We start from the raw sequence: 14888 nt of genomic DNA, 5'->3' as shown, positions 1-14888 counted from the left end.
TGCAGTGCCCAAGCAGGACAACCCTAAATGACATCCCTGTCAGAACTAGCCCTGGGGCCTGTGCATGCATGCACAGCACTGATGCTAGACACTCTGGCAACCTCTAGGACATAGGCCAACAGTTTCCTAGCATTTCCTGTATTCCACTGTTGTATTCGTAACACATAGACCGGATGCTCTTTAATGCACACTCTCCGGGCTCTCCTCACCTGTGTGTCACGGCTGCTCGACTGGCCACAGCAAAAAAAAAAACACGTGAGGGCAAATGAAATGGAGGGGGGGGGGGGCGCTTGTTGTAACCAATCAGACGTGACACGGTGATTAAGAGCCGAAGTGGGCGAGTTTAGTCCGGGTGTCAAGAGATCAGCTGCTCGCGAGGCACGGCAATCAGCACTTCTGTTCAAAGGAAATGTGTTATGGATTAAACATGGATGCTTTAAGGGCCCAGGGTTAGAGCCAGCCTCCAGGGGAAGGAGGGAGGAAGAGAGGGGAACGGGGGAGAGAGAGAGAGGGAGTGAGCCTGACTGCATTATTTATTTGTTTGTGCTTTTCCCCTCACTGTCCCTTTCAGGGCAACACCGCACACAGGGTGCTCTCTCCTCCATGGCATCGTGGCCACGTAGTGCTGGGCTAGCGAGGCCAGAATAGTCCCAGCTCACCCCAGAAATAGATGACAAACACAGGGAGCCTGCCTGGCCCTGGGATGGAGGTGGAGGAGTGGGGTCAGGACACACTGTTCTGTATGACGCAGTAACCAAACATTTCACGGCATCGCGGGCTCCCTCTCAAACACACTGCACAGGGCAACAGGCGGAGGAAAGGCCGTGGCAGTGTTCTGGTGACATTTGTGTTGATTGAACGGCAGCTCACAAAGAGCTGTACAGGAGCAGGCTTGAGAGAGCCACCCTTCTCCGACCTATGACCACAGAGGCCTATCCTCAGTGAGCCTAACCAGGGTGAACAAACGACAGCTTTGTGTTTGTCCATCGTGTGCCTGTGTGTGGGGCCACAGTAGTGGCTGGAGCGCTAAGCAGATACACATTTCACAGTATTAGTGGCAGGCGGTGCCCACGTACACTGCAGGGACCGCACACACACACACACTGCCGCACGCGGTCTGAGTTGGGGCTAGGCTTCCTGTCACTCTCCAGCTAATCACATTTGTGTTCGCTTCAGATCAGCAAGTTCCAATGTTCTCTTCTGCCATCCGTTGTTTTGCATCCGTTTCTCTTGCCAATGTTTGTGAGTCACTCCTATATCAAGATTAACATTCCAAGCAGCGAGGGGTACCTCTTGTGTTTTTTCTGTACAGCCGAGACAAGTATGACGAATCATCGGACACACACACACACACACACACACACACACACACACACACACACACTTCAGTCTTACCTGTGTTGGCACCAGGACGGGCGGGTATGCTAGCTTGTGATGACGGTACATCCAGAAGGAGAAGAGGACGATGGCGGCGATGCCCATAATGGGCACCAGAGAGTACAGCAGGGTGTTGAACAGCTGAGGCTTCTGGGTAAACGGGTTGGAGGTCGCTGTGGACGGGGGGGAGAAGGCGGTAATGGGGGGGGGGGGGGGGGGGGGGGGGGATGGAGAGAGAATACACCTTTATACAGGAATGCAAATGTGCTTTGTTCTCCTCCCCCCTATTGTCATCACACCATACACAATGGTATCAGAAGACTAGTAGTGAAACGCTCTAAAAATAGTTCCCAACAAAGCTCAACACATCTGGGTCGCTTCAACAAAATCCTCTAAATAGGGAGATTAACAGTTACATGCAGTTCATGAGAACGTAAGCCAGCAGCCAAAAATAACCCCTGAAACAACCAAGTGACCCAAAAAACAAATAGCTAAGCCTTACTGTGCAGTGCGCCACCTTGTCATATCACAAAGACGTAGTATTTGATGTGATCAGCCACTGCTATGCCATCACAGTTCTCTGCCATCACAGACACGGCTGGATTGCTTTATTGCTGCGGTTTCCCTTCCTGTGACACTGAGGTTGTCTGGGGCTGGGCTTGGTGGCCCCGACGGACCCCACTAGTTGCAATACACTGACTGGGCCCAGACAGGTCCCTACTGGCCCCCATAGAGAGGACAGTGGCCAGCCTGGACACAGAGTTTCAAATTAAAGCAGTAGATCTCTGGGCCCTGGTAAAGTAGAACACCTTGTGTCTCTAGTGTTTGTGAGGGAATATGCCTCAGTGCCTCTTGGGTTATTATTGGGTTATTCTTACTGACTGATCGTCTGTGTTCGGCTGGGAAACTGACAAGAGGAGGATGCGACATTACATCAGCTTCCTGTGTGTGAACTTACATGACGACTTACTTTGGACAGCCTGCGCGTCGGGGCTGTAGAGGAACTTGTCGTTGCACATGTTGCCTTCGCAGCAGCAAAAGAAGACGTCCGGACTCTCTTTCGTCTCCACACATTCGCTACTGCAGCAGAGAGAGAGAGAGAGAGAGACAGAAGAAGAAAGAAACGAACACCTCCGTCACAAAGGTAGAGAGATGAGCGCTGGCAGCCCTCCACTGAACCGATCCCCCTCTTTCTCTCTCTGGGGAGGACGAACTACATCTTTACAGGAAGGGACAGACAACCACTCTAAAAGCCCATTTATGCTTGATCCGAAAATGTGGTCGGAGGCGCCGTATGGATGGCCCGACGCAATCGCGGAGCCTCCAGAGGCACGCAGAGGCCAAATTGAGCTCCGCACCGCATCGCCATGCGCCTCTCAAATTCTGTAACAACGCGGAGGGCTCCGTATGGTGCCTCATTGACATGATTGGTTGACGGTAGGTGAGGGCGGGAGGTCCTGTATAAACACAAACTCACTTCCTTCAAAACAGCTTTGGGCTGATCGGTGAAGCGCAAGAAGTGTGAATGCCCAGACTTCTGCAGTGGCCATATCACCGTAAATTCTGCACGGCCAATGCAGAAGTCTGATTGACCACGCAGTGCCTTTAAAGATGTACTAAGTCAACCGTCATACAAAGGTCAGTATGACCTAAACTAATAAGTGTTGGTCACCATCTGCAAGAAAGGACTGAAGTACAGTGCTTCAGACCACCAACCCTTAAACTTAACCACTAAGTCTAATAAGAATATATGCCATTTAGCAAACACTTTTTTCGTGCTTACATTTTCATATGTCGCAGGTCCCGGGAATCAAACCCACTATCCTGGCATTACAAGTGCCATGCTCTACTTACTGAGCTACAGAGGACCACTAAGCCCTACGTCTACCGTCTTGCCTCAGAATAAGACACGACCTAACCTGTCATAGCAGTTGACATCGTCCAGCCAGCAGCCCTGCTTGACGATCTCGATGGTTCCCGAGGTGTTTTTCCAGGTGGCGAAGCAGTGGAGCCTCTTGTCCTTGTCTCCGTAGCAAGGCTCGATGCCACTGCGGTTGGTTCGCTCCTTCTCCCAGCTAGAGTTGTAGTAAACGCACTCCTGTGTCTCCGAGCGACCCAGGATTGCACCTACGGGACATAGCAAGAGATACACCAGCAGAACACAAGTCATTCACAGCCTGTATTCTACATACGTTACAGCCTGTATTCTACATACGTTACAGCCTGTATTCTACATACGTTACAGCCTGTATTCTACCTACGTTACGGCCTGTATTCTACCTACGTTACGGCCTGTATTCTACCTACGTTACGGCCTGTATTCTACCTACGTTACGGCCTGTATTCTACCTACGTTACAGCCTGTATTCTACCTACGTTACAGCCTGTATTCTACATACGTTACAGCCTGTATTCTACCTACGTTACGGCCTGTATTCTACATACGTTACAGCCTGTATTCTACATACGTTACAGCCTGTATTCTACCTACGTTACGGCCTGTATTCTACCTACGTTACGGCCTGTATTCTACCTACGTTACGGCCTGTATTCTACCTACGTTACGGCCTGTATTCTACCTACGTTACAGCCTGTATTCTACCTACGTTACAGCCTGTATTCTACCTACGTTACAGCCTGTATTCTACCTACGTTACAGCCTGTATTCTACATACGTTACAGCCTGTATTCTACCTACGTTACAGCCTGTATTCTACCTACGTTACAGCCTGTATTCTACCTACGTTACAGCCTGTATTCTACCTACGTTACAGCCTGTATTCTACATACGTTACAGCCTGTATTCTACCCACGTTACAGCCTGTATTCTACCCACGTTACAGCCTGTATTCTACGCACGTTACAGCCTGTATTCTACCCACGTTACAGCCTGTTTTCTACCCACGTTACAGCCTGTATTCTACCCACGTTACAGCCTGTATTCTACCTACGTTACAGCCTGTATTCTACCTACGTTACAGCCTGTATTCTACCTACGTTACAGCCTGTATTTTACCTACGTTACAGCCTGTATTCTACCTACGTTACAGCCTGTATTCTACCTACGTTACAGCCTGTATTCTACCTACGTTACAGCCTGTATTCTACCTACGTTACAGCCTGTATTCTACCTACGTTACAGCCTGTATTCTACATACATTACAGCCTGTATTCTACATACATTACAGCCTTATTCTAAAATTGATCAAATCAAAAATGTTCATCTACACACAATACACCATAATGACAAAGCAAAAAATGTTTTTTTAGAATTGTTAGTACTTTTTTTTTTAAATACAAAAATACCTTATTTAAATAAGTATTCAGACCTTTGCTATGAGTCTCGAAATTGTTTCCATTGACCATCCTTGAGATGTTTCTACAACTTGATTGGAGTCCACCTGTGGTATATTCAATTGATTGGACATTATTTGGAAAGGCACACACTATAAGGTCCCACAGCTGCATAGTCCCACAGTTGACAGAGAAAGAAACCAAGCCATGAGGTCGAAGGAATTGTCCGTAGAGCTCCGAGAAAGGATTGTGTCGAGGCACAGATCTGGGGGAAGGGTACCCAAAAAGTTCTGCAGCATTGAAGGTCCCCAAGAACACAGCGTCTTCCATCATTCTTAAATGGAAGTTTGGAAACACCAAGACTCTTCCTAGAGCTGGCCGCCTTGCCAAACTGAGCAATCGGGGAAGAGCAGCCTTGGTCAGGGAGGTGACCAAGAACTCGATGGTCACTCTGACAGAGCTCCAGAGGTCCAGAGCTCCTCTGTGGAGATGGGAGAACCTTCCAGACGGACAACCATCTTTGCAGCACTCCAACAATCAGGCCTTTAAGGTAGAGTGGCCAGACCGAAGCCACTCCTCAGTAAAAGGCACATGACAGCCCGCTTGGAGTTTACCAAAAGGTACCTAAAGGACTCTCAGACCATGAGAAACAAGATTCTCTGGACAACGGCTTCAGGACAAGTCTCTGAATGTCCTTGAGTGGCCCATCCAGAGCTCGGACTTGCACCCGATTGAACATCTCTGGCAAGACCTGAATATAGCTGTGCAGCGACGCTCCCCATCCAACCTGACAGAGAATGGGAGAAACTCCCCAAAATACAGGTGTGCCAAGCTTGTAGGGTCATATCCAAGAAGATTCAAGGCTGTAATCACTGTCAAAAGGTGCTTCAACAAAATACTGAGTATTTCAGTTGTTTTTTTTTACTCTAAAAAGCTGTTTTTGCTTTGTAATTATGGTGTTTTGTCTATAGATTGATGAAGGGGGGAAAAACAATGTAATAAAAGTTAGAATAAGGCTGTCATGTAACAAAATGTGGAATAAGACAATGTGTCTGGATACTTAACGAATGCACCGTACAAACATAGGCTAACCGAGCTCATAACAGGGCAGCGATGGCCTCAACGAGTGTTCATTCATGTCATGTGTTCAGTTCACTGGACAGTAGTGTACAGATGTCAAACAGGGCTGCTTTTACTATCTGACTGATTGATTAACTGACGGGAGGCTAAATGTGGCACTCTGGTTATAGCCTGGGTGTCCTTAAAAGACACAGACCGATGCCGTGCGCACACAGGAAAACAACACGTGCATTTTGAAATAGAACAGCCAGGCTATTGATGTGCACAGCAGCTTCCATGTAACTGAGGTCGGGGTCTAACTTTAGCTACGTCATGTATTTTTCAGCAGGGCACTGACTGAATCAGGCAGGCTGAAATAAAACGGGCTACAGAAGTCAAGTGCTTTGGGCCAGAGTCATGCTGCAGTGGTAGGTCGTTTTAAACTACAACGTAAACAGCATCCAGGCTGAGGGCAACATTCTACCAAAATGGCGGTGGTTAAGGTGAGTTTCCCCCTTGCTATGTAAAAGCACTTTGGGTACCTCGATTCGTAGGAAGGAGCTATTTAAATCCAATCCTCACCTTTGAAAGTCCAGCAATAATCATTAAGGGAGGAGCTTTGCCTCTGATGCATGGGGGATTTGTTGATTCGATATACAGTGCCTTGCGAAAGTATTCGGCCCCCTTGAACTTTGCGACCTTTTGCCACATTTCAGGCTTCAAACATAAAGATATAAAACTGTATTTTTTTGTGAAGAATCAACAACAAGTGGGACACAATCATGAAGTGGAACAACATTTATTGGACATTTCAAACTTTTTTAACAAATCAAAAACTGAAAAATTGGGCGTGCAAAATTATTCAGCCCCCTTAAGTTAATACTTTGTAGCGCCACCTTTTGCTGCGATTACAGCTGTAAGTCGCTTGGGGTATGTCTCTATCAGTTTTGCACATCGAGAGACTGACATTTTTTCCCATTCCTCCTTGCAAAACAGCTCGAGCTCAGTGAGGTTGGATGGAGAGCATTTGTGAACAGCAGTTTTCAGTTCTTTCCACAGATTATCGATTGGATTCAGGTCTGGACTTTGACTTGGCCATTCTAACACCTGGATATGTTTATTTTTGAACCATTCCATTTTAGATTTTGCTTTATGTTTTGGATCATTGTCTTGTTGGAAGACAAATCTCCGTCCCAGTCTCAGGTCTTTTGCAGACTCCATCAGGTTTTCTTCCAGAATGGTCCTGTATTTGGCTCCATCCATCTTCCCATCAACTTTAACCATCTTCCCTGTCCCTGCTGAAGAAATGCAGGCCCAAACCATGATGCTGCCACCACCATGTTTGACAGTGGGGATGGTGTGTTCAGCTGTGTTGCTTTTACGCCAAACATAACGTTTTGCATTGTTGCCAAAAAGTTCCATTTTGGTTTCATCTGACCAGAGCACCTTCTTCCACATGTTTGGTGTGTCTCCCAGGTGGCTTGTGGCAAACTTTAAACGACACATTTTATGGATATCTTTAAGAAATGGCTTTCTTCTTGCCACTCTTCCATAATGGCCAGATTTGTGCAATATACGACTGATTGTTGTCCTATGGACAGTCTCCCACCTCAGCTGTAGATCTCTGCAGTTCATCCAGAGTGATCATGGGCCTCTTGGCTGCATCTCTGATCAGTCTTCTCCTTGTATGAGCTGAAAGTTTAGAGGGACGGCCAGGTCTTGGTAGATTTGCAGTGGTCTGATACTCCTTCCATTTCAATATTATCGCTTGCACAGTGCTCCTTGGGATGTTTAAAGCTTGGGAAATCTTTTTGTATCCAAATCCGGCTTTAAACTTCTTCACAACAGTATCTCGGACCTGCCTGGTGTGTTCCTTGTTCTTCATGATGCTCTCTGCGCTTTTAAAGGACCTCTGAGACTATCACAGTGCAGGTGCATTTATACGGAGACTTGATTACACACAGGTGGATTGTATTTATCATCATTAGTCATTTAGGTCAACATTGGATCATTCAGAGATCCTCACTGAACTTCTGGAGAGAGTTTGCTGCACTGAAAGTAAAGGGGCTGAATAATTTTGCACGCCCAATTTTTCAGTTTTTGATTTTAAAAAAAAGTTTGAAATATCCAATAAATGTCGTTCCACTTCATGATTGTGTCCCACTTGTTGTTGATTCTTCACAAAAAAATACAGTTTTATATCTTTATGTTTGAAGCCTGAAATGTGGCAAAAGGTCGCAAAGTTCAAGGGGGCCGAATACTTTCGCAAGGCACTGTATAAGTGGTCAAAAAAAGATGATTCCATACAAACAGACCTCAGTTTCCACCTATTAAGCAGGTGAAACAAAATTGTTCCAGAGGGTAAGAGAAGGAGTACTGCTCTCAATGCTCTGTCCTACTGCTCTAAGCTACCATTCTACCAGTGGGAATCCTCTAATTCCCGCCTCACAACCCTGAGAAGACCCATGCTCGGGAACCAGACTCCCGACCCTGGTCCTCCTGCCGCTTCAGCTTGCTCTGGTTGGTTCTCTCACTCAGGAGCTAAGAACAGCTCTGGCAGTGGGCTGTGCCGCTCTGTGCCCAGGCTGTAGGCCACTGTAGGGCCGTTTGTATCCCCTGGCAGCCTGCCTCTCTGGTCTCTCATACCCTGGCTCGGCTTGGCAGACCTGGGCTCAACAACACCACGTCACTGCCTCACTCACAGCCTGCCAGGACTGCTGTGTGTGGGTGGGAGGCCAAACTCTCTCCTCACAGGGATGAAAGGCAATGCTGGGAATCAGGTGCAGGTGGTTCTCTCTTCCTGTATACAAGAATATGCTGTTTTATGGAAGCCTTTGGGCAATTCCATGGTAACGAAATGACGCTTTTGACTCAGGAGTTCTCACTTGAAATGAATGCTAAACAAAAAAAAAAACATTGATTTCAAAGTTTAACAAACCATACAACTCTATGTACAAGGTCTACATTTAACAATATACACAAATGGTCACAAAAAAACAAATGTACTGTTAAGAATGATGCAAAGATTGTTCATAGAATTATGGTAGAATCTCCCTCTATTTATGCACGTTTTCCAAAAACTCTTAAAAATCTGCTCCGAATTAAGATTACAAAATGTCTGCAGACAGAACGTGGTGTCAGCTATGACATGACACCAGTTTATTTTGGTTATTGACCTACGGTAGGTAGTAAGTGGATTTACATCTGGTAACGGAATTACCAGAGAGGCAGAAAGAGAGAGAGGGAGAGTGGGGAGGTTGTCCAGACGGTTTTCACAGTCTTGCGTTGACCACCAGACAACAGAAGAAAAAAGTTATGTTAAAAGTTATGTTAAAGTTATGAGCTGAACATAACAGTATGCCAGTGGAAGGGAGAACAGTAGCAGTAGAGGAACCTTGACTAAGGTCCCTCAATCAAGCAGTGAATATCAAACACAGATTCAACCACAAAGATCAGGGAGGTTTTCCAATGCCTCACAAAGGAGGGCACCAATCGGTAGATGAGTATAAAAGACACTGAATATCCCTTTGATCATGGTGAAGTTATTACACTTTGGATGGTGTATCACCCAGTCACTAGAAAAATACAGGCCTCCTTCGCAGGAGTTGCAGGAGAGGAAGGAAACCGCTCAGGGATTTCACCATCAGGTCAACGGCGACTTTAAAACAGTTAAAGAGTTTAATGGCTGGATCCACAACTTTATAGTTACTCCACAATACTAACCTAAATGACAGGGTGAAAAGAAGGAAGCCTGTACAGAATGAAAATATTCCAAAACATGCATCGTGTTTTCAATAAGGCACTAAAGTAAAACTGCAAAAAATGTGGCAAAGGAATTAACTTTATGAAAGCATTATGTTAGGGGCAAATCCAACACAACACATCACTGAGTACCACTCTTCATACAGTATTTTCAAGCATGGTGGTGGCTGCATCATGTTATGGGTATGCTTATCATCGGCAAGGACTAGGGAGTTTGTTTGGGATAAAAAATAATCATGGAATAGAGCATTCCAACTGACACTGGGACACAAATTCACCTTTCAGCAAGACAATAACCTAAAACACAAGGGCAAATATACACTGGAGATGCTTACCAAGAAGACATTGAATGTTCCTGAGTGACCTAGATACAGTTTTGATATAAATAGCTTTAAAATCTGCAAGACTGGCAAGACTTGAAAAAGGCTGTCTAGCAATGATCAACAAACAACTTGACAGAGCTTGAATAAGTTTTAAAATAACAATGTGCAAATATATAGTAAAATCCAGGTGTGTAAAGCTCTTAGGGACTTACCCAGAAAGGCTGTAATCGGCTGTAATCGCTGCCAAAGGTGATTCAAACATGTATTGACTCAGGGGTGTCAATACTTATGTAAATGATATATTTCTGTATTTAATTTAATAGATTTGCAAACATTTCTAAAAACATGTTTTCCATTTGTCATTATGGGGTATTGTGTGTAGATGGGTGAGAAAAAAATTATATTTAATCCATTTTGAATTTAGGCTGTAACAACAAAATGTGGAATAAATCAAGGGTTATGAATACTTTCTGAAGGCACCTTACTGTGATTGTTTACAAGTAAAATGGTAATAAAAAAAATAGCATCTCAGCAAAGAGCAATTTCTCAAGCAAGAATTTTGCTAGGACTGTAGGAGTGGTTTGAGTGGAGGGGGGGGGGGGGGGGGTGCTGTTCTTGGAGATGTTTTTAACTCTTTCTTATTGGCCTAATAAACACATGGTGATGTCACCATGGAAGGCCAAAACTCCATCTCACCAAAACTGGCTGAAATTTTAGCAGTCTTTTTAAACGCTCTTACACTAAAAGGAACTTTTATAAAATGTCATAATATTATTCCAACCTCAGTGTGGAAATATATATAAAACACAAGAAAATCTCATTTCCGACTGCACTGCCTTTAACCTCTACAGGATCTGTGTCTCTAAACAGGGACAGTTGTTGCTAACATGCGCTATTGTGACTAGAATGACGTTGTAAACAACAGCCAACTTTCCGGGACATGGACATGTCTTATATGGGCAGAAATCTTATATTCTTGTTAATCTAACTGCAGTGTCCAATTTACAATAGCTATTACAGGGAAAATAATAGCATGCTATTGTTTGAAGAGAATGTACAAAAACAAAACTCATCACGGCAACTGGTTCGATACACACACCTCTGAAGGTAAATAATGTACTTACATTCAGTAATCTTGCTCTGATTTGTCACCCTGAGGGTCCCAGAGATAAAATGTAGCATAGTTTGTTTAAAAAAATACATTTTTATATTCAAATGTAGGAACAAGGTTCTGCAGTTTGAACCCCTGCATCATTTTTTAGTTTAAAAAAAATGTATGGATAGCCAGGGTTATAGTCAGACATCAACACAAACAAAGCTTGAGTTTAGTGAGTCTGCTAGATCAGAGACAGTAGAGATGACCAGGGATGTTCTCTTGATAAGTGTGTGAATTAGACCATTTCCCTGTTCTGCTAAGCGTTCAAAATGTAACGAGTACTTTTGGGTGTCAGGGAAAATGTATGGAGTAAAAAGTACACCATTTTCTTCAGGAAAGTAGTAAAAGTTGTCAAAAAATAAGTAAAGTAAAGTACAGATACCCCAAAAAACTACTTAAGTAGTACATAAGTATTTTAACTCAAGTACTTTACACCACTGATGTCGTCTATGACTCCCATTCCATTCGTTTGACCAGAAATCAAAGCCTTATCTTACTCCTCATTTTTAGGATCGAAAACGCTTGAAAAAGATCAACAAATGCCTCAACTTCTCAAATATAGACTAGCTTTCATTTGACACCCAATTGGACATGCTCTATCGTGCTCATGGGTCCTTTTTTTAGATGGAAAATACCCTCTACATAAATTAGCCAATGGAGCTCTACAGCACAAACTAAGCAATATTGCACACAATGTCCATGCATCCCGTAGGCTCAGTTGGAACACTAGACTACTGAACAGAATGGAAGCAAAACACTTCTGACAGAAATGCTCAATCAATCTCCCGACTCGATCGCTAGTTACAGGTCCTTCAGATACCAATCAGGGTGAGTGCATTGCATAGCCCACACAAAGGGGCACATATGCCTTAACACATTCCCTCCCACACAAACAGCACACAGCAGCACTGCGTCCCAAATGGCACCCTATTCCCTACATAGCGTGCTATTTTCGAACCAGGGCCTCTGGTCAAAAGTAGTGCGCTATGTAGGGAATAGGGGGGGGCCATTTGTGACACATTTTCAGCTTCACGGTACAGAACAACGCTTTGCTAGAACAACGTGAAAAGTGTTGAAAAAGGACGATTTATGTGTCTGCAGAGAGATAATATATGGGTGGGAGTGAGAAACTTCTCGGAAACATCTCAAAGAATTTCAGAATGACTCAATTAGTAATTTGTTGAAGTGATTTGTGGGATTCAGGTTCAACTCAAGATGAAACAAATGATGGGTGGATGTTTATGGCGTCATGCCTTTTCCTTACGAAATACTGCAATGAGGATTTCCGGGCAGGCGTGGATATGAATAAACATTCAACAGAATAAACAGGCAGCAATAAAACAAACAGCCTGAAAATAAACCAAACAGTTTATAAACCTAATATCCAGAGATTGAAGTTCAGAGGAAGAACTCAAGAGTGACTGCAGTCCAGGCTCACTGTTTAAAACCAAACCATTCCTAACCACAAGCCTCTGTTGAACAGAACAGATACGCGTGACATGTTTTCAATGAAAGTAGTTCATCCTTCTGTTTAACCAAAGTCATCCGCCGGAATGAATGTAATCCACAAAGCATGTAACAGAATAGTCACAACACTTTTGCGAAAATAGCCTGGAGGAACCATATGGTTTCAAGCCTCATCATAATCGGAGCTGGTTTTTTGTGGTTAGCCAAAACAACACTCGAGAGCCAGGCATTCAGACTTAACAAAAACATCCCTCACCACAGGTTTACAATGAGCTAAACCGCAAACCTCTGTCAACTCATGATCCCGTGTTAGAAGGAGCTGTCGTTGAAAGTGTTAAGATGACACAATGTCGGGGGAAATGTCAATATACAGAAGTCGTTGCGCTACAGAAGACATGGTGGTACTACTACTGTACATGGAGAGAGACCAGCGCTGCTCACAACAATGCTAACTCTGATTTGCCTCCTGCTCAGAGTGTAGCCTAACTATCACTCTGCCCTGAGTGCCCTCCATTTCTAGCTTGGAGAACATCTTTGTCCTCAGATGTACTGAAACATGCCCACAGTATAAACATCAATGAAGGTTGAGAGAACATTCATTGGCTACCTTCAGGACAAGCAGATGCAAAGTGAACATTGCCCACCAGACGACCTCTCATTCCCCACTCAACCTAAACGCAATCCAATGGTCGTGGTTTAGATAGACAGGGCCATTGCCTTTTATGTACAGCACACTGACTGACTGGCAAGCTGGTGGACTGCAGTACAGGGAGTGAGTCTGTACTTGGCAGCTTCACCAAAGGCTCCCCGACACCCTGCCTGCCTGACTTGCTGCCTGTCCTGAAGCCAAAAGGCGATGCTGGGACTGAGAAGGTAATCATATGAGCTTGAGGCCCGGAGCATTTCAGAGTTAAAGGGCTCCGCTCAGTCCAGTGGCTCTGAGAGACAGACAGGTCTGAGAGACAGACAGGCAGCATGGATGGATGGGCGAGAGAGCGATAGTGAGAGGAGAGAGAGAGAGCGTGAGAGAGAGCAGCATCTGAAGATTTGAGGCAATTCTACACATTTTGTAATTTTATAATATCTGAATGAGAATGACTAACAAAATCAATGTGGCCCCCCTAGAGATCATAGCCCCTGGGCAGGTGCCCGGTTGGTATTCGACCATGATTAATACAAGTTTGGATAGCTGGCCAGACTAACTACCAATCTAAAAATTGTTAGTCGACATGGCTAATTGAGTGACATAAGAGAAAAACTGCTGATACACAACCACATTTCGAAATTGCACTTTGTCTATTCTATTATTCTTACTCTCAACAGTAAGTTGAGACCCTGACTGAGTTCCTTAACCTCACAGAAATGTCTCTTACGTCAGGAACCGGCCCTGCATGGGGGACCTCCTGTACTGCTGTGTGTGTGTAAACCAAACTATTCATTAAACACTTGGCATAGTCATAGCACAGGGTGGAATTGCTCATGTCGTTGACGAAATTAAATAAATCATTTACTAACTGCCGTAAGCAGAGATTAAAATGATTAGCTGGGATGCGTTTGTTCAGAGACCGTAGGTTATGATGTTGGAATCTTGCAAGAATATTAAATTGGCACAAAGACACAGAGCAAATATCCTAATGAATAATGATTATTGACGATTCGCTTGTTGATTTTGTGAGAGATTGGCCTACAGAACGCAAATACACTCCACACAGAATTGCTTCAAGCTGGGTGCATCTTTACCCTTAGAAAAAAAAACTATCCCTGTTCTCGTGATGATGCCCAGCGCTAAGAAGGAGTGAAAGGGAATTCATTTGAGAAATCGCCAGAGTGAGTCACTAATTCAGTCGCTCCCAGAGTACAACATTACACCAGCCTTTACAGAGGACTGATTTCAGGGGTCACTCCAGGATAAACTGGAGTGAAGAATGTATTTTTACTCCTTTTTCTCCCCAATTTCATGACATCCAATTGGTAGTTACAGTCTTGTCCCATTGCTGTAACTCCCGTACGGACTCGGGAGAGGCGAAGGTCCAGAGCCGTGCGTCCCCCCGAAACACAACCCTGCCAAGCCTCACTGACTCTTGACACACTGCTCGCTTAACACCGTACAACTGGCGACCAAAGTCAGCGTGCATGCTCCAAACCCTCCCCTAACCCGGGCGACGCAGGGCCCAATTGTGCGCCGCCTCATGGGTCTCCCAGTTGCGGCCGGCTGCGACACAGCCTGGGATCGAACCCGGGTCTGTAGTGACGCCTCAAGCACTAGTGATGCAGTGCCTTAGACCGCTGCGCCACTCGGGAGAACCTGAAGAAGGGTTTTAACAGAGTGTTGGCTGCTGCCTTTACCTTTCCTTTCTGATTTAGAAGTAACTGACTGAGGAGCAGCCATAACGTAGATGGAACTAAGAGACGAGAGAAGTTAAGAGCCTCAACTCGGGGACTTGGTATCT

The 14888-nt window shown here is 44.8% G+C and overlaps 1 protein-coding gene across 3 annotated transcripts in view; it reads right to left on the bottom strand.

The window, feature by feature from the left end:
• Positions 1-14888, bottom strand: part of LOC110527542 (activin receptor type-2A) — a 42164-nt gene that overhangs the window by 13563 nt on the left and 13713 nt on the right. For 2 of the 3 annotated variants that reach the window (XM_036983026.1, XM_036983028.1), the window contains exons 2-4: positions 3297-3504; positions 2336-2457; positions 1396-1550 (exon numbers count right to left, since the gene is read on the bottom strand). In XM_036983026.1, coding sequence (XP_036838921.1) covers positions 1396-1550; positions 2336-2457; positions 3297-3504 — 485 coding nt within the window. The remainder of the gene's footprint in view (positions 1-1395; positions 1551-2335; positions 2458-3296; positions 3505-14888) is intronic. The other variant, XM_036983027.1, reaches the window with a different exon arrangement.

The sequence above is a fragment of the Oncorhynchus mykiss genome, chromosome 7 (assembly GCF_013265735.2).
Source record: "Oncorhynchus mykiss isolate Arlee chromosome 7, USDA_OmykA_1.1, whole genome shotgun sequence".
In the NCBI taxonomy this organism is placed as follows: domain Eukaryota; kingdom Metazoa; phylum Chordata; class Actinopteri; order Salmoniformes; family Salmonidae; genus Oncorhynchus; species Oncorhynchus mykiss.
Note: the sequence above shows the minus strand (reverse complement) of the source record. Positions and strands in the feature narration are given on the sequence as shown.